This window comes from Salvia splendens, chromosome 1 (assembly GCF_004379255.2).
Source record: "Salvia splendens isolate huo1 chromosome 1, SspV2, whole genome shotgun sequence".
Classification (NCBI taxonomy): domain Eukaryota; kingdom Viridiplantae; phylum Streptophyta; class Magnoliopsida; order Lamiales; family Lamiaceae; genus Salvia; species Salvia splendens.
In genome coordinates this window covers 41,513,956-41,537,657 of record NC_056032.1, presented here as the reverse complement: position 1 = coordinate 41,537,657, position 23,702 = coordinate 41,513,956, and the positions used below count along the sequence as shown (strand labels likewise).

The window sequence follows — 23,702 nt, the reverse complement described above, 5'->3', positions numbered from 1 at the left end:
CCCCAAGCTCCGCCAAAATCGTCCTCGAGTGGACGACGACGTGCAAGGGCAAGCAATTTGACCGCATCTTCGGCGTCTGGATCGGCGGCGGCGAAGGCCTCCGCAGCTGCACCGCCGCCGGCATTATATGGACGGTGAAGAAGGACGTCACGAGGTACTCCTCTCTGCTCTCCACAAACCAAACCCTAGCTGTTTATTTGGGGAATCTCGTTGATTCCATCTACATCGGCGTCTACCACGTCAACATATTGCGAGAATTTGGTTTCCACCTTAGGATTTTCGTCAAATTTTTGACGAAACCGTCCAAAATAGACCAAATGTGACCCGTTTTTTTGTGAGGGACCGAATAATTCAAAAGATAATGTTTTGAACCAAAATAAAAAAATTGCAATATATTAAGGACAAAAATAGCCTTATAGTCATATTGATATAATTCCTGAAGAATTGTGTGCGTGTAAACGTTCTTATGAGTGGCCATTTTGAGGTAGAGAGCACTCCAACAAAATTAATGAAGCCAACACTTCCTATTTTAGGTCTCCTCAATCCCTTTCACACTAATCTTAGTTTTATAGTACTAACTTTTATTAATGGCAGACAACAATCGCCATATTGATGAATGTCAATATTTTTTCAAATTGATTATGCAAAATATATTGCAGAATGTGAAATTAGAAAGTGGTGAAATAAATAGGCATGGTTAAATTAGAAACCTTGGTGTAAGAATCCGACATTATTTACACTTTAAAATTGGTCAGCACAGAATAATATACTAGTACTACTATTATAAATAATTTGAGATGCAGAATCAATATTAATAAAGTGAGAGTGAGTTTGTAGGATCAAAGACGCCAACACAACACTCTTGAATTCAGACATACAATGTGATCAAGTTGATACTTCACAAAAACTTTTGTTAGAATGAAACATGACAAAATTTTGCCCAGAGCATCAAATCAGTAGCTAGTCCAAAAACGAATTGCAAATCCCACAAAATATATAAGCAATTATTGGTTGGGAGAGGCAGCAGCATCAAATTTGATGCACCATAACACAAGCATTATTGAATGCAGATGCAGACAAGATTATTGGAGTTGTAAATTGAAAGAGAATCAACTCTATTTCCCAATATACACAACCAGACAACAACATACGAAATGAGCACTATTTCACTAAGTTTCTCTACAACATATCTATATGTCTAATGTAAGTAGTGGAGTATATAATAGGAGTATTGAGTTAATTAGTAGTTGTATACGTATTCGATTGCGTTGCCATGACTTAACATTCTTTGTCCAACAGAGAAGACGCCAAGAATCTTCACCAAATACTATAAATTATTTCACCAAAGATTTAACGCTTTCTGCCGTCTCTTCTTGCAGAGTATATTATAGGGGTAATTTTGGCCAATACATGATTTTCAAAACTATCCGAGTTTCTTGCATGATCATTATTACTGTAATAAGTAACGATGGCAGTAATACTATTTTGGGTGGAGACAAAGTACAAGTATTCACAACATGTTCAACTGTATATTGAACAAAATACTTGCTGATGTCACAAGTTTTGCAACACAAATCATACAGTAATTTATAAAAATTTCACAAAACAGAACAAAAGTTGTTTACAATTTTTGTTGGGAATTTTACATTGTAATACGCTAACCGTCCAACTCTGCGGGTGACAGCGGCCGGATTTCCATATCTGGTGATGGTGAATAAGAGATGGAAATCAGCTCAGACCTATACTTCTCTTTTCCATCAAAGTGTGGGCTTCCGCAACCGTTCTCAATACTTGTATCTTTAGGAGACGTTGCAGCAGGTTGTTCGTTGGCAGGTACTTTGTAAGAGAGAGCAATCAGTGATTCACGAGTCGAATCCTCAGTAAGCTCCTTGTTAGGTTCTGCTTTATCCATATAATGATAACTTATGTCCTGCAATTGTTGAAATGGGGGAGGGAGGGAAACACGAAAAGAAGGAAAAGAAACAAAATTTCTGATTAAATCTTAGGATGAGGAAATACCAAACAGATGAGGGTAGATTGTTGTAGGAGTGTATAAAAAGGGGTCTCTATTTCCAGCAAATTTCTTATTTTATATCTTAATTAACAAGGGACGAAGGGATCAATAACAGAATCCAAAGTTCGAAGAGAATCTGAAGAAACACTTCCCGAGCACCATGCTCACAGGCTAGGTTCTATAAGCCAGCTACTCTTACCAAGATTCATCAGTTCCAAATTTACAATCCTCACAACTCTAATCTCTAAATACAGAACTTAAGAGCCAAATAAAATGGACACAAATATGTCCCTTGCCATTCTAGAAAAATCAGTAGCAAACTAATGGATTTCTAAACCAAACCGGTAATAGACATTAGACAGATAATCAAATGATATACATTAAGGGAGCATTTACTTTATGTGATAGGATTATAAGTAGAGAAAATGTAGTTTTGAGTATTTGAAGTATTAGATGTCAAACGAGTTCGAAAGTAAGCAATCTGTCAAAGTGAATGGTAGATTAGCACTCTTATCTACATATCCTATCAGTCAAAATCAAAACCGCCTTAAGAAAAATGAACTCTTATGAGACAGAAGAGGAACCATAGAAGCAACTCCAATGGGCCTTCACAGGCTTGCTTCTTTAAATGTTTAACAGTAGACCTTGCCACTGAAAATAGCAAGACAATCCCATTCTTACCATTCCGAGATTAAACAATAAGGAACCAATATTACTCCATAATATCACATCCATTACCAGTCAAGAATACAGAACATGCAAACGAGCAACCATCATATCCTAAGAACCAGGGTATTGAAGAATTAGACCACTCCCAAAAAATATGTTATCCTACTTCAGTGCAGCTGTTTGAGTAAATATAATAACATAGAGTACTAAATCTTTTCCATTAGGATCTCAAATCATTTAGGATGCAAAGTTGAGAAGATAAAGTTGAAGAAAGAAAGGGGAGAAAATGAGGTATAGGAAAGCTAAACAATATCTCCAAATCCTTTGAAATCACAAGTATTAGTACTCCATAACAATTTCATTTCCCCTTCAACAGTTCAACTAACAGATTTTTCCAAACAAAGGTAAGTGCATTTCCTCACGTGATTGAGTAAACGAGACCTAATCATCTAAATTTAACACTTTGGCATCCCTGTTTTATTTGGAATCCCAAGGAGGCATCCACATTGTTAGTTTCTCAAAAGTAAGTATCTGGATTTTCATTACTCAGTTTTTACATGTCTTCTACACAATTTAAGGGGATGATTACATAACTCATACAAAATGTTTCGCCTTTGTTTTATATAAGTACAAAAAGTTTCAAATATAAATTATACAAAAAGTTTCACCGGTACATTCCGTTATTTATGTTTAGACGCGGTTAACTTTTTTCCCATGTGAAGTACAAAAGGTTTCATCCTTGTTTCACAAAAAATTATACTTTTATATTGGCACAAAATTTTTTACTATTGTTTCATGTTGTGTAGACTACATAGTTAAAAAGAATTAAGACATCCGAGTACTAACACTTAAATTGGAGCAAAGGTTCCAGACTCCCGTATGAATAACACCAACATCAACAAATTTTCCAAATCTCCCCAAAATAATAATTAGTAATAAAACCATGCTACAGTTTTGAAGGAATTAGAAAAACCATCGGCTGAAAAAACAAAAAAAAATGAGATCCATAAAAATCTGCAAATTATTTAGACGAATCTCCATATTCAGCGTCATTCATATACCAATAAATAAAGCGAGAAAAAAGCGGCAACAAAATTCGAGGGGCGAAACGGAGATTCTGTATGAATGAATCGAAAAACAATCGGATCATGACTACTATCAAAATCTAAAACGAGAAAGGAACTGAAAAATAGAGGAGATTAGAAATTACCTGTCTATCCAAATACGATCTGCGATTTCCAGAAATCGCGAAAGGTGAAAACAGAGCTGCTGAGTCGGATCTGTCGGAAGAAAAATGTCTCTGTCATTTAACGCGCTTTTTTATTAGAGCATCTCCAATGCTGGCGGACGTCAAATAGCCGTCAAATAGCCTTCACACTGCCACATCATCAGCACTACAATTCTCCTGCCACATCAGCTTGCCACATCAACTGGACATCAAATAGCCATCAAATAGCCTTCACACTACCTATCCACATCACTAATAACAATTATATAATTTAATTTACAATTGTATCAACATACATAATTTAATTTACGAGACAAATACGGAAAATTCGAATAATAATATTAAAATTTAAAAAGTACATTACTTTTAAAAAAAAGTACAACAATTTAAAAAATTACAAAAAGTAAAAAGTACATTAATTTAAAAAAGTAAAACAAAATCACTCATCGCCGCCGTCCTCGTCTCCGTCGTCGCCCAACGCTTCTTCACTGCCGTCGCCGCCGCCTCCGTCGCCACCTACGCCGCGGCTATTCCCGCCGGTGTCCCTCCTCATCGCCTCCAGTTCTTCACGCTGGCTCTGGAGCAATACGCGAAGAAAATCCTTCACCTCGGGGTCCACCGCCGCTTGGAAGTCGGCTAAGGTCTTCACCATTTGAGCGCGCGTTTGTTGGCGCGCGAAGAATTTGAGCTCCTCGGTAGACCTGCCGAGGGGGGATGCCGAATGGACATCCTGGGAACTCGGTGTGCCCCCCCTCGCAACCTGCTGCGCCCGCCTTTGCCCAACCGGGCGAGGTCGGCGACCGAACGACCGAGGAGTCGGGACCTCCTGGGCCGTCTCGGGGAGGTCTGACGAACCACCGCTGCTGCCGCTATAATCTCCGGTATAGTTCAGTCTCTGCCTCTTCGGCCAGCCAGCGTCGACGCCTGCCCGGAATTTCTCCGACTCGTTGAGCACAACGTAGCAGTTCCAGTAGGTGAACTCATAGTACTTCTTATCCGGATCGGGGTAGGCTCTTTCCGCAATCCTCCTGCAGTCTTCCTCTGTTTGGCCACTGGTCTGCATGCGGAGGGCGTTGGCGTACAAACCCGAAAATCGAGAGACGCCAGCCCTGATTCGGTCCCAGCACTTCCGGACCTCCTCCCCGGTGCACGGTCTCCCTTCAGGGCAAAATGCCCTGTAGGCTGCAGCTATCTTCGCCCACAAGTTGACGATCCTCTGGTTGTTTGAAACGAGAGGATCGTCGCAAACACTCACCCACGCCTTGGCAACCGCAACGTTCTCCGCGTCCGTCCACTTCCTCCGGCCCCGGATTTCGGCGCGGGGCTGCGACGACTCGCCGACCTTCTTCGCCTTGCCCTTCTTCTTACCCCGCCCTACTCCCTGGCTTTGAATGAGAGTTTCAGAAACGTCGTTAATATCAAAACCCAAGTCCGCTAAGGAGAAGGTCTCCGAATACTGTGCATCCGTTGGGGTCGATGTGTGCGAAGAACCGGTGGAAAAATCAAAAGTCGGCCGATAGGCGTTGTCCCCCCCGTGCGTCGCCTGCGACTGTGGAATCATATGTTGCGCCGGTGGCATCATCTGCTGCGCCGGTGGCTGCATGCCGGGTGCCCACCCCGGCATCATCTGCATAGGGGGCTGCATGCCGGGTGCCCACCCCGGAATCATCTGCTGCCACGGGTACACGTTGTAGTACCCGCTCATTGGAGGCCAACCACCTCCCCCAGGAGCCGGGGAAGTATGGGACCCTGCCCCGGGAGTCGGGGGCGTCTGAGACCCTACACCGGGAGCCGGGGGAGTCTGAGACCATCCCCCGGGATTAACTGGAGTACCTTCGTAGTTGTTCTCCATTGCTCGTTATTGATCTTGTACAGAAAGTAAGGTAGAGAGAGAGTACTCGTTAAAACAAGTGGTGCGAATGAAAATGAGGTTCAACGCGCGTATATATTGTGTTTTGCGAAAAAAAAAAAAAAAAAATATTTAAATCCGACGCCGGTTTGGCGCCGATCCGGGAGCCACAATGGCGCCCGTGAGGATCGGCGTGGGAACCGGCGTCAGCGCGGGAATCGGCATGGCGACGCCGATTTTGACGCCGATTTCGCCCACGCCGGTTCCAATGGTTCGGCGTCAAACCGGCGTGGGCGAAAAATCGGCGCTCCGGTGGTGACGCCGACCATTGGAGATGCTCTTATAGCAAGTGGCCGTTCTCACGTGTCGTGTACGTCATTGGACTTTTCTGACGTGGAAAATTCATTTTCATTTATAAGAGCATCTCCAATAGCACTGGACGTCAAATAGCCATCAAATAGCCTTCACACTGCCACATCATCAGCACTACAATTCTCCTGCCACATCAACTGGACATCAAATAGCCCTCACATAGCCTTCACACTACCTTTCCACATCACTAATAACAATTTATATAATTTAATTTACACTTGTATCAACATACGGAATTTAATTTACGAGACAAATACGGAAAATTCGAATAATAATATTAAAATTTAAAAAGTACATTAATTATAAAAAAAAGTACAATAATATAAAAAGAAGTACAAAAATTAAAAAGTACATTAATTTTAAAAAGTAAAACAAAATCACTCATCGCCGCCGTCCTCGTCTCCGTCGTCGCCCAGCGCTTCTTCACCGTCGTCGCCGCCGCCGCCGTCACCACCTACGCCGCGGCTATTCCCGCCGGTGTCCCTCCTCATCGCCTCCAATTCTTCACGCTGGCTCTGGAGCAATACACGAAGAAAATCCTTCACCTCGGGGTCCACCGCCGCTTGGAAGTCGGCTAAGGTCTTCACCATTTGAGCGCGCGTTTGTTGGCGCGCGAAGAATTTGAGCTCCTCGGTAGACCTGCCGAGGGGGGATGCCGAATGGACGTCCTGGGAACTCGGGGTGCCCCCCCTCGCAACCTGCTGCGCCCGCCTTTGCCCAACCGGGCGAGGTCGGCGACCGAACGACCGAGGAGTCGGGACCTCCTGGGCCGTCTCAGGGAGGTCTGACGAACCACCGCTGCTGCCGCTATAATCTTCGGTATAGTTCAGTCTCTGCCTCTTCGGCCAGCCAGCGTCGACGCCTGCCCGGAATTTCTCCGACTCGTTGAGCACAACGTAGCAGTTCCAGTAGGTGAACTCATAGTACTTCTTATCCGGATCGGGGTAGGCTCTCTCCGCAATCCTCCTGCAGTCTTCCTCTGTTTGGCCACTGGTCTGCATGCGGAGGGCGTTGGCGTACAAACCCGAAAATCGAGAGACGCCAGCCCTGATTCGGTCCCAGCACTTCCGGACCTCCTCCCCGGTGCACGGTCGCCCTTCAGGGCAAAATGCCCTGTAGGCTGCGGCTATCTTGGCCCACAAGTTGACGATCCTCTGGTTGTTCGAAACCAGAGGATCGTCGCAGACACTCACCCACGCCTTGGCAACCGCAACGTTCTCCGCATCTGTCCACTTCCTCCGGCCCCGGATTTCGGCTTGGGGCTGCGACGACTCGCCGACCTTCTTCGCCTTGCCCTTCTTCTTACCCCGCCCTACTCCCTGGCTTTGAATGAGAGTTTCCGAAACCTCGTTAATATCAAAACCCAAGTCCGCTAAGGAGAAGGTCTCCGTATACTGTGCATCCGTTGGGGTCGATGTGTGCGAAGAACCGGTGGAAAAATCAAAAGTCGGCCGATAGGCGTTGTCCCCCCCGTGCGTCCCCTGCGCCGGAGGAATAATCTGTTGCGCCGGTGGCATCATCTGCTGCGCCGGTGTCTGCATGCCGGGTGCCCACCCCGGCATCATCTGCATAGGGTGCTGCATGCCGGGTGCCCACCCCGGAATCATATGCTGCCACGGGTACATGTTGTAGTACCCGCTCATCGGAGGCCAACCACCTCCCCCAGGAGCCGGGGAAGTATGGGACCCTGCCCCGGGAGTCGGGGGCGTCTGAGACCCTACACCGGGAGGCGGGGGAGTCTGAGACCATCCCCCGGGATTAACTGGAGTACCTTCGTAGTTGTTCTCCATTGCTCGTTATTGATCTTGTACAGAAAGTAAGGTAGAGAGAGAGTACTCGTTAAAACAAGTGGTGCGAATGAAAATGAGGTTCAACGCGCGTATATATAGTGTGTTCGAAAAAAAAAATTTTAATCCGACGCCGGTTTGGCGCCGATCCGGGACGCACAATGGCGCCCGTGAGGATCGGCGTCGGAACCGGCGTCAGCGCGGGAATCGGCATGGCGACGCCGATTTCGCCCACGCCGGTTCCAATGGTTCGGCGTCAAACCGGCGTGGGCGAAAAATCGGCGTGGCGGTGGTGACGCCGGTTATTGTGGATGCTCTAAACCGTCAAAATTGACCTTTGCTTTGCTTTGTGCAATATCAAATTCATTTAATTAATCATGCTAACAAACCAATCTAATCAATAATCCAGTTTGTAGGATGAATATGAAGATGAAGACGAAGACGAAGATCCTTATTTTTCAAATTTCAAGCATATATTGATCATTCTCAATATGGATCCAGCTTAAAATAATTTATTCGTATTCAACTCACATTTAGTTCTATTAAACAATCTTAGTCATCAACTATTGAATAGTAGCACGTTCACATTTATGAGGGGGAATTTTCGGTATATTGGATCAATGAGTGATATTTATCCTAACTATAATCATTCCAACGTCACAATATTCATATTCATGATTAATGTCTGCTAAGGACACTCACAACCAATGCCACAATATCACACACATTATTCAGATATCATATTAGATTTTTAGACCAGACAACAAACATTCACAAGACACAAATCAAGCCAACACTTAACTATTTATGATTCAATTCTCTAATAGTATTAGGTATTTATTTAAATTGTGGTGAATTGTGGTGAAGCAAACCATATCCCACATCGGAAGAATGGACAAGAGTTGCAAGCATATAAATGGGCTACCCTAACTCCATTAGTATGAGGCCTTTTGGGGAGTACCCCAAGAGCAAAACCGTGAGGGCTTTGCCCAAAGCGGACAATATCATACTAATGTAAAGTTCGGGTGTGCACCACCGGGGTCCCAACAGTGGTACCAGAGCCCTAGTTCAAGGGTTGGGCCTGTGTGGCTCGGGGTTCGGTGGGTTGCGCTTGCAAGTTCTCCGATGTGGTGTGTGAGCTCGACCAAGACCTGGGGTGACCTGTGTGTGATCTTGGTCCGGTCGCCTTGGGTTGGGCCTGTGACAGGTGTGAGATCCTGGTCTTGGTCTGGTGGCCTTGATTTGAGGGGAGGATTGTGGTGAAGTAAACCATATTCCACATCGGAGAATGGACAAGCTTTGCAAGCATATAAATGAGCTACCCCAACAACATTAGTATGAGGCCTTTTGGGGAGTACCCCAAGAGCAAAACCGTGAGGGCTTTGCCCAAAGCGGACAATATCATACTAATGTGGAGTTCGGGTGTGCACCACCGGGGACCCAACATAAATAATGATATTTCTAAATTAAAATGAAAGATTAAAATTTTGAAAATTACATAATTAAATTTGAAAAAGTTTATAGAATTAAAATCATAATATTATACCAAGTATTGTTTAAAAGCTTCAATTTCTAAAATTACATAATTCAGATTAAAAAAAACATAATCAAAACAAATAAAGTTACAAATTAATGAAATCCTAATTGTGTTCAAGTTGGTCAACAAAACTTTTGTGCTTTTGCCATTGGTTATGTTGAATGTGTCATTGGACAACGCTTTCCAGCACATGCTGACCAACATTATGCAGCTCAATATTTCCATTTGTTCGGATACATTAATCCATAGGATACGACCCTCGGTTCAACTTCTCGTTGTCGCCTTTCCTTTCGTCCATCTTGCTACGTTTTTACCAGTGTCAGTGCTAGTTTAGCATTCGTCTGAGGCAAACAACTTCGAGCACCTCTTATCTGAATTACTTGGATTAATCCTTATAAAATGTTTCAAACGTTTCTTTGCGAATATCATCCACGCTCACTTTGCTCGACTAAACTTTCATCAAGTTGTTGATATATTTGGAAAATTTTGAAATGTCTTACTCTTGTACTTAAGTGCTTTGTTTTTAGGAGATGTTGATAATCTCATGAGTGCCCTGTTGGTTTCTGGATTACAAAAGATAACAAAACCGGGCGTAATACAACCCAAAAGAAAAGAAAAGGAGGAACTGAATTTAAAAATTACAACGTAGAATCGAAACTACTAAACCAGTATGATTAGCCGAGTCGAGGAGGCCTCTTCCCGCAAGACGAGATACGCCCCGGTAGTGCTCTTCGGTTTGGCGTGTCGTCCCCAAAGGTAAAACGGCTACGTCTCTATTGATGCAGCACCGCAATCAGTAGAGCTTCGGCGAACGGGATGGAGGAGAGAGCAGAGCTTCGACAGAAGGACAATGCAGAGAGAGGGAGAGAGTTTATGCAGAGAATGCTTGTATGTGTGTCCTAATGCAGTGGTATGGCTAGCCTATTTATAGGCCAAGCCACCATGCAGGGTCAACCGAGCCATGAAGGCTCATCATGGCAGATTCGTAACCGACGTCGGTTACGAGCGTGTGGCAGGCGTGTGCCTTTCGCATGTGGAGCGTGTGGATTTCTCACGTGGCAGCCGTGACTGTGCCTCGCTTGACGACGTGTCAAGCCACTTGGATTGCTGACTCGGCGGTGATCCAAAAAGAATAGTTTGGGCCAAGCCCCAAGCCCAAAGACCACCCAAAGACCAATTGCCAAGATCCAAGTCCAAGCCCGGGCCCGAGGCCCACGGCCGCGAGCACGAGCACGGGCTCGGGCTCGGGCGGGCGGGCGGCGGCGCGCGCGTGTGCGCGCGTGTGGGCTCTTTCACCCATCTTGGTCCACTATAATTATTAAGTAACATAAAGTCACTTAATTTATACACATTAAAAGATGTGTTAATCCTCCAATGTGGGATAATTAACACTAGTTAATTATTCCCTAAGCTCCAACTCCAAGCTTTAATTAAAAGCTAATTATGCCCAACTTTAATCCACTATTTCTCACTCACCGGAAATCGGATTTGAGAAAGTGAATATACTACATTTATCTACGTAAAATGTAGATCGACGCTATGTCATTTAATTTCACAAAATTAAATGTCTCGTCACATTTATTATTTGGTCAAAATCCATTGACCGGGCATATTTAATACCATGATTTCTACAATCCCCCACATGAGTGGAAATAGCCGAATGCATATGCATGCAGACACAAGCTCAACCCTCGAGAGGTATATAAGCATAAGGATAGGTAGTTGTTGACTTTGAACCCTCCATAGTCGACACCATCGGATACACAGGCGGCTTAGTAGCGCGATGCTTTGAACTAATCCCCCACGTCGTGCACCGAGACAATGGTGTTAACGCTTAAACACCTCAACCTCATCCGTTCTCACGTTTTGTGTCCATTGCTGTCTTGGACACCACTTTGGATTCATAAGTGCATTTTTTATGAAGCGACCACACTTCGCACTTACATAGGTGATTCTTAGTCAAGTACCTTGCCATACTTGGTCTCTTTGAGAATTCCATCTCTTTGAGATCCTTAAGAACCATTAAAAGTCATAGACTTAGCCTTTACCACTAGGAAAGCTCTCCAACACTCTATTGCTCTCTAGGGAATAGATATAGTTGAGTGTTTCTCATGAACTCTCATAGCTTAGTTGTCCCTTTGAACCAAGTTCTTGGGATCTCCAGTCATCATGGTTGGGTTACCACTATGATAGTTCTTTAGTTTGTGGATTTCAACCCCATTCCCTCTAGCAACTTATTCATTTGATCACGGTTTAACCCTTTGGTTAGCGGATCCGCTAGATTATCTATTGACTTCACATAGTCAATTGTAATCACCCCTATTGTGATCAAATGTCTCACGGTGTTATGTCGTCGACGTATATGTCGAGACTTACCGTTATAGAAGCCATTGTTTGCCCTTCCAATAGCTGCTTGGCTATCGCAGTGGATCAGCACTGGTGGCACTGGCTTAGACCAACATGGAATGTCTTCAAGGAAGTTCTTAAGCCACTCGGCTTCCTCACCAGCCTTATCGAAGGCAATGAACTCCGATTCCATTGTTGATCGGGCTATACAGGTCTGTTTTGTGGATTTCCACGATACAGCACCACCCCCAATAGTAAAGACATATCCACTTGTTGAAAGTGAGTCTCTATTATCGGATATCCAATTGGCATCACAGTACCCTTCAAGTACCGGGGGGTATCTCGAGAAGTGTAGCCCAAGATTTTGAGTGTGTTTTAAATATCTCAAAACCCTCACAAGAGCTCTCCAATGCTCTTTGCTTGGATTGCTCGTGTAACGACTCAACTTGTTCACGGCACAAGCAATGTCAGGTCGAGTGCAATTAGTCAAGTACATAATGCACCCGATGACCCGTGCATACTCTTCTTATGCAACAGGCTCGCCTTTGTTTTTGCTCAAGTGAACGTCGAGTTCAATTGGAGTCTTAACCGGCGCGCCATCATAGGCTTTGAATTTATTCAATATCTTCTCAACATAATGTGATTGTGTTAAGATGATTCCATCATTCGTTCTTAGAATCTTCATTCCAAGAATTACATCGGCTAGACCCATGTCTTTCATGTCAAAGTTTCTCTTTAACATGGCCTTTGTATCGTTAATTACTTGAGTGTTACTACCCAAGATTAACATATCATCAACGTAGAGACACACTATAACATGACCGTTATTAGTGCTCTTGATGTAGACACATTTGTCGCACTCGTTGATTTTAAACCCATTTGATAACATCACATTATCAAACTTCAAGTGCCATTGCAATGGCGCTTGTTTCAATCCATATAGGGACTTTACGAGCTTGCATACCTTTTTCTCTTGTCCAGGTACTACAAACCCTTCGGGTTGTTCCATATAGATTTCATCTTCTAGTTCACCATTTAGAAACGCGGTCTTTACATCCATTTGATGAATCTCAAGATTGTGCAATGCAGCAATAGCGAGAAGCACTCGTATAGATGTAATCCTTGTTACAGGTGAATAGGTATCGAAGAAGTCATGTCCTTCCTTTTGTTTAAAACCCTTTACTACTAATCGGGCTTTATACTTATCAACTGTTCCATCGGCCTTAAACTTTCTTTTAAGAACCCATTTGCATCCTAACGGTTTAGCACCTTCGGGCAAATCAACCAACACCCATGTGTGGTTTAGCAAAATTGAATCAATTTCGCTTTGAACAGCTTCTCTCCAATGCAGCCCGTCTGGGCCAGCAAAGGCTACTTTTATCGATGTTGGTTCTTCATCCAACATGAAAGCAATGTAGTCAGGACCAAAAGTTTTTGGTGTTCTGACTCTATTACCACGTCTTAGTACTGTATCTTTTGGATCGGACCTTGCACGCTTGCGCGATTCAGGTTCCGCATCTGCTGATTTAGAACTCGTGGCTTCTTCTTCCACTTGTTTAGAACTAGTGGCTTCTTCAATTCTTGTCTCAGAATTGGTTGAGACTTTTTCCTTGTCTTTGCAAGGAAATGTATTTTCGAGAAATACAGCATTCCTCGACTCAATTGTTGTTCATACTGTGATAGTCGATATTTCAGACTTGTGAACAACAAATCGATATGCACTACTGTTAAGTGCATATCCAATGAAGATGCAATCAACCGTCTTAGGTCCGATTGTAACTTCTTTGGGCGGAGGAACCATCACCTTTGCCAAACACCCCCACACTTTGAGGTATTTGTAGGATGGCTTCCTTCCCTTCCACAACTCATAAGGAGTGACATCTTTTCCTTTGAGAGGGATCTTATTCAAGATATAGTTGGCTGTCAAAACAGCTTCCCCCCACATGTTATGTGGTAATCCTGAAGTTAGTAGCAGTGCATTCATCATCTCTTTTAGAGTTCGATTTTTGCATTCTGCAACACCATTAGATTGTGGTGAATATGGTGCAGTCGTTTGATGGATTATACCACTTTCGTTGCATAATTCCTCAAACGGGGCTACATATTCGCCTCCTCTATCACTTCGAATCGATTTGATTTTACAACCAAGTTGATTCTCAACTTCGTTCTTATAATTTTTGAACGCTTCTATTGCTTCATCTTTACTTCTTAAAAGATAAATGTAGCAATACCTTGTGCAATCATCTATGAAAGTGATAAAGTACTTTTTACCACCTCTTGTTTGCACCATCTTTAAATCACATACATCCGTGTGAATTAATTCAAGGGGTTTTGTGCTTCGTTCAACCGAATGAAACGGCAACTTAGTCATTTTTGCTTCAAGACAAATTTCACATTTATCTTGATTATCCACTTCATTAGCCTTTAGTAAATCTAAATTTACTAATCTTTTAATGGCTTTTGAATTTACATGTCCCAATCTACAATGTCACAAATTTGAAGACTCGGTCAAATAAGAGGAAGTAGATGCTTTATTATTATTAGCCAATGGCTTTGCAACACTGCGAGTTGCTACGCTAAGCTTGAAAAGCCCATCGGTTACATAACCTTTTCCGAGGGATTTTCCAAACTTATACAAGACAAACCTATCAGACTCAAATACAAGTTTAAACCCCTTATTAACTAGTATTGATCCTGACACTAGGTTCTTGCGGATGTCCGGGACATGCAGCACATCCTTCAAAGTGATTGTGACGCCAGACGTCATCATGAGAATCACGTTGCCAACGCCGAGGATTTCGGACGATGCTTGATTCCCCATGTTACTTTTCCTTCCTTCAACAGCCGTGTAGGAGTCAAACTTGCTCCTGTCGGAGCAAACATGAGCAGTAGCGCCGGTGTCGATGTACCAGCCTCCCTTGTTATCAACAAGGTTAACCTCTTCAGTGACCACTGCAATGAGGTCGTTCTCATCCCAGTCCTTGAACTCCTTCTCAACGACGTGGGCTGTCGGCTTCTTCTTCTTGCTGCGGCAGTCTTTTGCAAAGTGGCCTTGTTTGCCACATTTGTAGCAGTCACCTTCAAACTTCTTTGAAGGCTGCTTTCCCTTCCCTTTGTCATTTGGACGGTTTGGGCGAGGGCGTTTGTTGGAGGGTCCGCCCCGCTCCAACAGATTGGCCTTGGCTTCATTTGGGGCGAATCCCTTAGCCTTTTGATCACTTTTGCGCACGTCGGCCTCGATGCGCAACTTCACGATCAAGTCTTCAAGGGTCATCTGCTTTCGCTTGTGCTTGAGATAACTCTTGAAGTCCTTCCAACTTGGAGGGAGCTTGTCAATGATCGTGCACCTTAGGAATTTATCGGGCAAGGTCATCTCTTCAGCCACTAATGAGTGGATGATCATTTGGAGCTCTTGGACTTGCTCCATGACGGGTCGAGAGTCGACCATTTTGTAGTCCATAAACTTGGATGCTACAACTTGTTCCGTCCCTGCAGCATTATCTATGCTATACTTCTTTTATAGGTTTTCCCACATTTGTTTAGATGTGGTTACATTGGAGTATACATTATAGAGGCTATCATCTAATGCACTTAAAATAAAATTTTTACATAGATAATCCCCTTTTCTCCAAGCTTCATAGTCCGCCATGACTTCGAGCCTAGTCTCTTGGTCGCTTGGCGCGGGCGGCTCGTTCTCCGTGAGGAAGTTGGCGACGCCCAATGTTGTCAAGTAGAACAACATCTTTTGATACCACCGCTTGAAGTCAGATCCTCCAAACTTTGGTGGCTTCTCGGCGGGTGGCATCATTCTTGGTGCCATAGGTGCCGCACTTGGTCCATTGAAGGAACCAATTCCGTTGCCCCCGAAGGAGCCAACAACTTGGTTGGGCATAGAGCCCCCCATGTTCGTGTTGGGCATAGTGCCCCACACATTCGTGTTGATCCCGGAAGATCCAACACCAGTATTGAGCCCAAAGGCACCAACACTCGATCCATTAAAGGATCCGAAGGAATCACTAAAAGTGGAACCAACCGAACCACCAAAGGTGGAACCAGTGGACGCCCCGAAGGGGTTGTCCCAAACCCAAGGGACGGTGGATGAGGCAGCTGGGAAGCCGGGGGTTGACATCATCGAGGAAATCGATGAGGTGTTGACCGGTCCAGTGGTCGCCATGGTGGAGGGAATGGCGGCGGTGGTGGTGGCAGCAGCGTTGTTGGATTCAGTCGACATCTCCAGCAAAGGTTTAAGTTTCGAAAGTTTTTAGTTCAGTTTAAAAGGTCCAAATCCCTTCAAAGGCAAGTTATCTCGTCTTGCGATTGTTGGTTTCTGGATTACAAGAGATAACAAAACCGGGCGTAATACAACCCAAAAGAAAAGAAAAGGAGGAACTGAACTTAAAAATTACACCGTAGAATCGAAACTACTAAACCAGTATGATTAGCCGAGTCGAGGAGGCCTCTTCCCGCAAGACGAGATACGCCCCGGTAGTGCTCTTCGGTTTGGCGTGTCGTCCCCAAAGGTAAAACGGCTACGTCTCTATTGATGCAGCACCGCAATCAGTAGAGCTCCGGCGAACGGGATGGAGGAGAGAGCAGAGCTTCGACAGAAGGACAATGCAGAGAGAGGGAGAGAGCTTATGCAGAGAATGCTTGTATGTGTGTCCTAATGCAGTGGTATGGCTAGCCTATTTATAGGCCAAGCCACCATGCTGGGTCAACCGAGCCATGAAGGCTCATCATGGCAGATTCGTAACCGACGTCGGTTACGAGTGTGTGGCAGGCGTGTGCCTTTCGCATGTGGAGCGTGTGGATTTCTCACGTGGCAGCCGTGACTGTGCCTCGCTTGACGACGTGTCAAGCCACTTGGATTTGTGCCTCGCTTGACGACGTGTCAAGCCACTTGGATTGCTGACTCGGCGGTGATCCAAAAAGAGGGCCCGGGCCCGAGGCCCGCGGCCGCGAGCACGGGCTCGGGCTCGGACGGGCGGCGGCGGCGGCGCGCGCGTGTGCGCGCGTGTGGGCTCTTTCACCCATCTTGGTCCACTATAATTATTAAGTAACATAAAGTCACTTAATTTATACACATTAAAAGATGTGTTAATCCTCCAATGTGGGATAATTAACACTAGTTAATTATTCCCTAAGCTCCAACTCCAAGCTTTAATTAAAAGCTAATTATGCCCAACTTTAATCCACTATTTCTCACTCACCGGAAATCGGATTTGAGAAAGTGAATATACTACATTTATCTACGTAAAATGTAGATCGACGCTATGTCATTTAATTTCACAAAATTAAATGTCTCGTCACATTTATTATTTGGTCAAAATCCATTGACCGGGCATATTTAATACCATGATTTCTACATGCCCCTAGAGGTTTCATTTTGTAGTTGTATGTATGTGTGTTCTTCTCCTAGAAAACTTTATTAGTTTGTTGGCTGCCAATGATATGATCTTTGGAGACGTCAAAGGAGTGTTTCACCATTGCCTTTATCTCCTCGATGAAAGATTTCATTTGGGCCGTTATCGTATTGTATCACCCGAGCTCTTCCACCTTTTCTATGTCGCCGTCCCAATGATTGATTCTCCAAAGTTCAATTGGACTAGATTTAAACGCATGAAAAAACGAAAAAATCAAGAATAACTAAAGATTAATTGAGGTGAAATGAAATACAGGAGGAAAATGCTCACTCGAGTTTATGTTAGTATGAAGAAAATAAACGAGTTTACCTTCGTGCACGTTTATTTCTTTTTCACCAGCCAAATGTGACATCTGTTTCTCTCTCATCACGTGCCAATCATCGACTTATCACGTGACATCTCGCAGTGCTCCTCCAATCACCCCTTCCCGAACTCCCCGCCCCCAAACAGACGCAGTCTCTGCAGCTCTTTTCCCCTCCAACTCTTCAAGACCCATTTTTTCGCCTTCTTTCCCGAAACCCATCAAGGTTTACAGCTCAGGACACTTTCAGCTTCACAGTCACAAGCATATGCTAGCATATTCAAAATCAAGATACACACTCTGAGTGCGTGTCAAGTGCGTGAATGTGAGCATCAAAACCTTCGAGATGGGCTGTTTCCAGTCCAAAACTGCTAATGTCCAGTCCCCTGACCTGCCTCCGCTGCCGGACACCAATACAGATCTGGGTACTCCTCATTTTTCACTTCTTTTTTGTTCATATATATCTTTTTCTTTTTCTCTTTCTTGCTTGCTATTAATCATTGTTTGAGTTTAGTTACTTATTTGCGCGTCCTCACTGACCTCCACTTTTCATAATCATTTCACTTTTGTAAGTTTTTCATTTTGCTTTTTTGATGTTTTTTAGATTGTGTGAGACGAGATTTGGTCTCATCCAAAAAGTGTTAAAAAAAGAGGAAAAAGAATGAACCGATATTTTAACTAATGTGGCCTTTTTTGTACTACTCAGTTAGCATCCTTTTCAGGTAGTTCTAAGCTTTAGGCAGTGAATTGCAACCGTTATGTATGAGATCTTAGAACTTTTTGTACTTTTGACTTCTTCCTTATTACTACTAGTTTCTTCGAGAAAGAGCCTTTTAGGATTTATTGCTTTATGAGTCCGGGTGTGTTAAATAAAATTTGATAGTTTTTGCAGTCCTTGAAACCATTTAGTAACATATTTAACTTTTAGTCATTTGGTTTTGAAGTATTTAGCTGGTTTGGGTTTAGCAGGAGAAAAAGGCTTCTGCCTTCTACCTTCTGCCTTGTATGCCTGCTCAAGCACTTGAATCTTGAGTAATTTCCTTTTGTAATTGTTTGTATGTGTGATGATTGAATGGTAATGCAGCTAACGGGGAACAAACAGATCAAGATCAAGTACCAGCTTTTAAGGAATTTGGACTTGCAGATCTCCGGGCTGCAACAAATGGTTTTAGCAACGACTTGATAGTTTCAGAGAGTGGAGTAAAAGCACCAAATGTCGTTTATAGAGGCAAGCTTCGGAGTAATAGGCTTGTTGCAGTCAAGCGCTTCTCAAAGCAGTCATGGCCAGACCCACAGCAGTTTGTGGTGAGCTCATTTCCCATAGCAGATTCTTCTTTCTGATTGATTGCTTTAGATTGAAGACTATCTTGCATTTTTTGGAATGCCTTTTGATATATATATCATGTCGCCTATAAGGTTGTATCTTTCGATAGTTTTCTCACAAGAGTAGATGGGACTTGGTCTGTTTTGCTTTCGAGTGGTATACTTGCATATAAATATGGTATACTACTGATTCTGTTTAGAAAGGGAGCACCCAAAAAATGCATTGCTTTTTATTCATATTAAAATAGAATCTATTCTTATAACGAATTTGTTTTGTTGTTGCATAATCTGTAAGTGTGTGTTTTCAAATGACTGTAAGAGATGGTCTTCCAGATTTTAATCCAGCAAGTACATGTTGGAGTTGTAATTTTTTGATGTGGGGACTTTATATTTGCAACCTGAAATTTGGGTCACAGTCACATACTTTTCAAATGATAGACCGAGGGACATTTATCATGGCAAGCAGTGTTGTCAAAAACGCGCCCGGGGCGCGCTCGGGGCGCGGGTTGCCATGATCGAGGCCGGCTTCGCCCCAACATGGGTGAGCCGAGCGAGATACGTGGGGCGCCGTCGGGGCGCGCTCAGGGCGGTTGGGGCGCGCTCGGAGCGGTCGGGGCGACTGGAGCAACTGCTAGGGCGACGATGGCCGTGAATCTGTTTTGTGTAGAGGGAGGAGAAATATGACTTGTTTTCCTTTTTTAATACTAGTACTTTTAATATGGAGTAATATTTTGAATCTTTTGATAAAATCGAGGCATTACACCGCCTCTTTGCCCATTAAATCATTCCAACTTTTTACTTTTCCTCTTTTCTATACTTCAACTTTTTACTTTTCCTCATTTCTATACTGCTATTAATTTATTATTTCTTCCAATCTTTCATCTTTCCAAAATGACTCTATTATAAAATTCACTAATTCAATATTATAATAAGTAAATTAATTATAATTCCTCCAATAATTCTTTTCTATCCCATGTCAAAATTGAACTTTAAAAATATTTTTTTCCTGTTATGTAAATATAAGTATTTTTATTATAGTGAATTATCTTTAATCATTATTATTACTAATATATAAATAATAAATAATTTTGCGCCCCGATTCGTGGGTCCCTCGCCCCGGCGCCCCATCGCCCCGCGACCCGGGGTCCAGCCTCATCGCCCCGGACCGACCCGCGACCCTAACAACACTGATGGCAAGGAAAAGAAACTTTGTGCTCTTTATTTTCTCAGAAGCTCTGGCCCAACTATGTTCTTTATGAAATACAATTTGCAGGCAGAAGCTGCTGGAGTTGGAAAGGTTAGACATACGAGATTGGTGAACTTAATTGGATGTTGTGCAGAAGGAGATGAACGCCTACTAGTTGCTGAGTACATGCCAAATGATACACTGTCAAAGCACCTCTTCCACTGTATGATTACTTCTTCTCATCTCTATAATTTAGTTAAACCAAAGTGAAATGCATCGTCTTACCTTTTATATGGTACTAGGTGTACGACTTGCTCTCTCCCTCTCCATTTATCTTCTAAAAAGAAAAACATAGAGCACATCTGATAAAGTAAACTGCCAATTAGAAGTCTTGTGGTCTGCTAGTAAGATAATAGGCTAACAACCTAATTGGACAGAATGTCTTTCTCTTTCCAGTTTGTAATTTTGCTCCTGTCTCATCTCCTTCTCCCTTTGATATAGGGGATAAGCAGCCACTTCCTTGGGAAATGCGCGTAAGAGTTGCATGCCACATAGCACAAGCTCTTGACTGCTGCAACTCTGAGAACCGGAAAATCTATCATGACTTGAATGCTTACAGAATTCTTTTTGATGAGGTACTCAAACCAAGAAGCCCGAATAACTATCGCGTTTTAGAATGCATCTCTGCCTCACTGAAGTGCAACATGTGTTATAATTTTCAAATTCTTAAACAATATCTGATGTGGTGCATTAATCTAATGTGCATTGTGGAAGTGAAACTACTTTCTAAGGCCAACTGCATATTTTCTGAGTGTGCTAAGAAAACATCAAAGAAGGGAAGTGTAATAGTAATGGACACACTTTGCTATTGAACAGCAAGCAACTTTTACACTTTTAAAGGGCTTTGTTTATTCCTTCAAAACTGACAAAAAAATAAGGAAAAAGGCTTTTCTTATTAGTTTTGCTATGTGTTATGCACATTGCCTCTTTGGAAGAAAATTTAGAAACTGTCATAAGAATAACGATTCCTCCGTTGTGTATCTGAGAATACTCATTTCAAACTCCCTTTTATTAAGAAAAATACCACTTTACAGAATTTACAGGTCACAATACATTCAGCAACCAGCCCATGTATTATTTACTCCTTTATGCATTTTTAAAGTAGAATTTACTTTTTAGAATGCTTCAACTTTTAGAGCTTTACCGAGGATGTACCATGAGGGTAGCGCCTGCAAATTGATATTATTGTGATCATAATAATATTATGATATTAATTCGATTTTTGATACTTCTGTTAGGAGGGTGACCCTAGGTTGTCTAGTTTTGGCTTGATGAAAAACAGCCGGGATGGAAAGAGTTACAGCACAAATTTAGCTTACACCCCGCCTGAATTTTTAAGAACAGGTATGTATGTCTACCCATGCTGCAATATTGCATTAAATAATCTCTAGTTATTGTACTTATGTAAGTGTTTCTTCGGGGTGCTTGCTAGTTCCAGAGTCTTCCTTCTCACAGATTATTCCTTTAGAGTGCATTTGGTTTGTTTAAATGGGATAAGAGTAAATGATAGGATAGAGTATGATTAGATTGCTTAGTTTTATGTTGGACTGATTGGTTGTGGTGTGAGATAAATCAAAAGATTATGCCTGTAAGTTTATATAATCATGGAAAAATGCATAGAATTGAGGACATGCATAACCAATAGTGATTGGAGGATGATTAAATAATAAGCCCAACTTGAGTGATAAAATAATCTTCCAATCAGGTGTTAGGGTGCAAGCTAAGTTATCCATCACATGCCTAATCATGCAAACCAAACACCTCCTTAGTGTGTATGGATCATTGAAAACTCTCGTAGAAGCTAAGCAGTTGGTGCTAAAGTATATGCAAGGGCGATGTTCGAATACATTTTCTCATTGATGAAGTAGTTGTTTCCTGTATGCGAATATTATCACGTACGTGAAATTATTTCTCACCCCTAGCCTTTTCATAATTTAAGCTTTTTTGGTAAACTTAAAATTGTTCCTCATATGGCAAATTAATGTTCTTTGTTCACTTTTTCAGGCAGGGTAATCCCCGAAAGTGTGATTTACAGTTATGGAACTGTTCTTCTGGACCTTTTGAGTGGAAAGCATATCCCACCAAGTCATGTACGGTGTTTTCACAAACTCATCTTATCCGTCCGTTTATAAGCATCCTTTCCTGCCAACTCAATCTTAAATGGAAATTACTCTAATATGATAAAATTACCTAGTGGTCGAATTACACATAGCAAGCGGCCTACACACGACTGTTTAATTGCTTATTTATGTTAAGAACGCGGAACTCGTAAATTGTAATAAATAACTTGTTTAGGAGACCATTGATATTTTACATTGCTAATTCTGTACCCTAATGGATTGTCTTGTGAATTTGGTATTCAAACGGAGCTTTTGTTTTGCCAAGGAACTTCATTTCGTGAAAGTTGATGTTTCTGTTCCTCCAGGCTTTAGATTTGATCAGAGGGAAAAATGTTTTATTGCTGATGGACTCATCCCTGGAAGGACAATATACTAATGAAGACGCAACTGCATTGGTCGAACTTGCCTCAAAGTGCCTTCAATATGAGGCCAAAGATAGGCCGGACCTCAAGTTTCTTCTTACTGCTGTAGCGCCCCTTCAAAAGCAGGAAGTTACGTCTCAGTGCTTTATCTGTAAACATTTATTCCAAATATGGGATTCCTTCGTGCAATTACGTGGTAAACTTATTACATGGGATCACTGCTCTCTTCTTAGGTTGCATCGCGTCTGCTGATGAGTCTGACAAAAAGCCCTGTGGTTTCACCCACAATGGTGTCTCCACTAGGAAAGGCTTGTTCGAGAATGGATCTTACTGCAGTGCATGACATCTTGCTCAAAACAGGCTACAGAGATGAAGATGGTGCGGATAATGAGGTGAGAAGCTTTGCCCTCATCACTCAGAAAAAGTTAGAAAATTTCTTTGTGTAAAATGAAAGTTTGCTGATTTGTTCTTGTAATTGGTGAAGCTTTCATTCCAAGAATGGACGCAACAAGTTCAAGATATGATAAACACGAAGAAATTCGGAGATATCGCGTTCAAGGACAAGGATTTCAAGAACGCAGTCGAATACTATTCCAAGGTACATGGCATTGATAATCTGGCGCTGTTCATTTTTTTCCTAAAATGCTTCCGTCTTAATCGAGTCTCGGGTTATGCAGCTGGTGTCGATGATGCCTGTGCCTTCTGGGACGGTGTTTGTGAGACGAGCCCTCTCGTATCTGATGATAGAGCAAGCGGAGCTAGCACTGAGAGATGCAATGCAGGCCCAGGTTTGCTTGCCCGAGTGGCCGATGGCCTTCTACATGCAGGCGCTTGCCCTTTCGAAGCTAGGTATGGAGACCGACGCCCAAGACATGCTCAACGACGGAGCCTCGTTCGAAGCCAAGAAGCAAAACAGTTGGCGCAACTAGACAATGTTGGAAAAATCAACTGCATGATTGAATGAGAGTGAGAGTAACACTCTGTTTGGTGTAGTTGAATTAGCTTCATACAAAAAAAAAAGAGAAATGTATAAATATTTTATTATGGTTGTTTATTGATGGGAGTGAATGTTAATATAGGTTCAGGTTTGCAATACAGATCATATGTTTTTGTATGCACTTTTTC

The 23,702-nt window shown here is 42.8% G+C and overlaps 1 protein-coding gene and 1 long non-coding RNA gene across 2 annotated transcripts; one reads left to right on the top strand and one right to left on the bottom strand.

Moving 5' to 3' along the window:
• Nucleotides 1–1,507: 1,507 nt before the first annotated feature.
• LOC121800617 lies at nucleotides 1,508–4,021 on the bottom strand. The gene is made up of 2 exons (XR_006050545.1): nucleotides 3,894–4,021; nucleotides 1,508–1,930 (listed from the first exon to the last, which is right to left on the bottom strand). It is a non-coding gene; the product is annotated as an uncharacterized LOC121800617 (long non-coding RNA).
• A 13,589-nt stretch (nucleotides 4,022–17,610) lies between these two features.
• Nucleotides 17,611–23,674, top strand: LOC121752316 (serine/threonine-protein kinase BSK2-like). The gene is made up of 10 exons (XM_042147317.1): nucleotides 17,611–17,951; nucleotides 18,611–18,831; nucleotides 20,123–20,258; nucleotides 20,537–20,670; nucleotides 21,334–21,439; nucleotides 22,100–22,185; nucleotides 22,521–22,706; nucleotides 22,811–22,969; nucleotides 23,062–23,175; nucleotides 23,255–23,674. The coding sequence occupies exons 1-10, from the start codon at nucleotides 17,873–17,875 to the stop codon at nucleotides 23,504–23,506; spliced, it is 1,473 nt and encodes a 490-aa protein (XP_042003251.1). The 5' UTR covers nucleotides 17,611–17,872; the 3' UTR covers nucleotides 23,507–23,674.
• The last annotated feature ends 28 nt before the right edge of the window (nucleotides 23,675–23,702 follow it).

Coding starts and splice junctions, on each gene's coding strand:
- LOC121752316 (XM_042147317.1), top strand. CDS start 17,873: ATGGGCTGTTTCCAGTCCAAAACTGCTAATGTCCAGTCCCCTGACCTG. Junction 22,186..22,520: donor AGCATATCCCACCAAGTCAT/GTACGGTGTTTT, acceptor CTGTTCCTCCAG/GCTTTAGATTTGATCAGAGG. Junction 23,176..23,254: donor CAGTCGAATACTATTCCAAG/GTACATGGCATT, acceptor CGGGTTATGCAG/CTGGTGTCGATGATGCCTGT.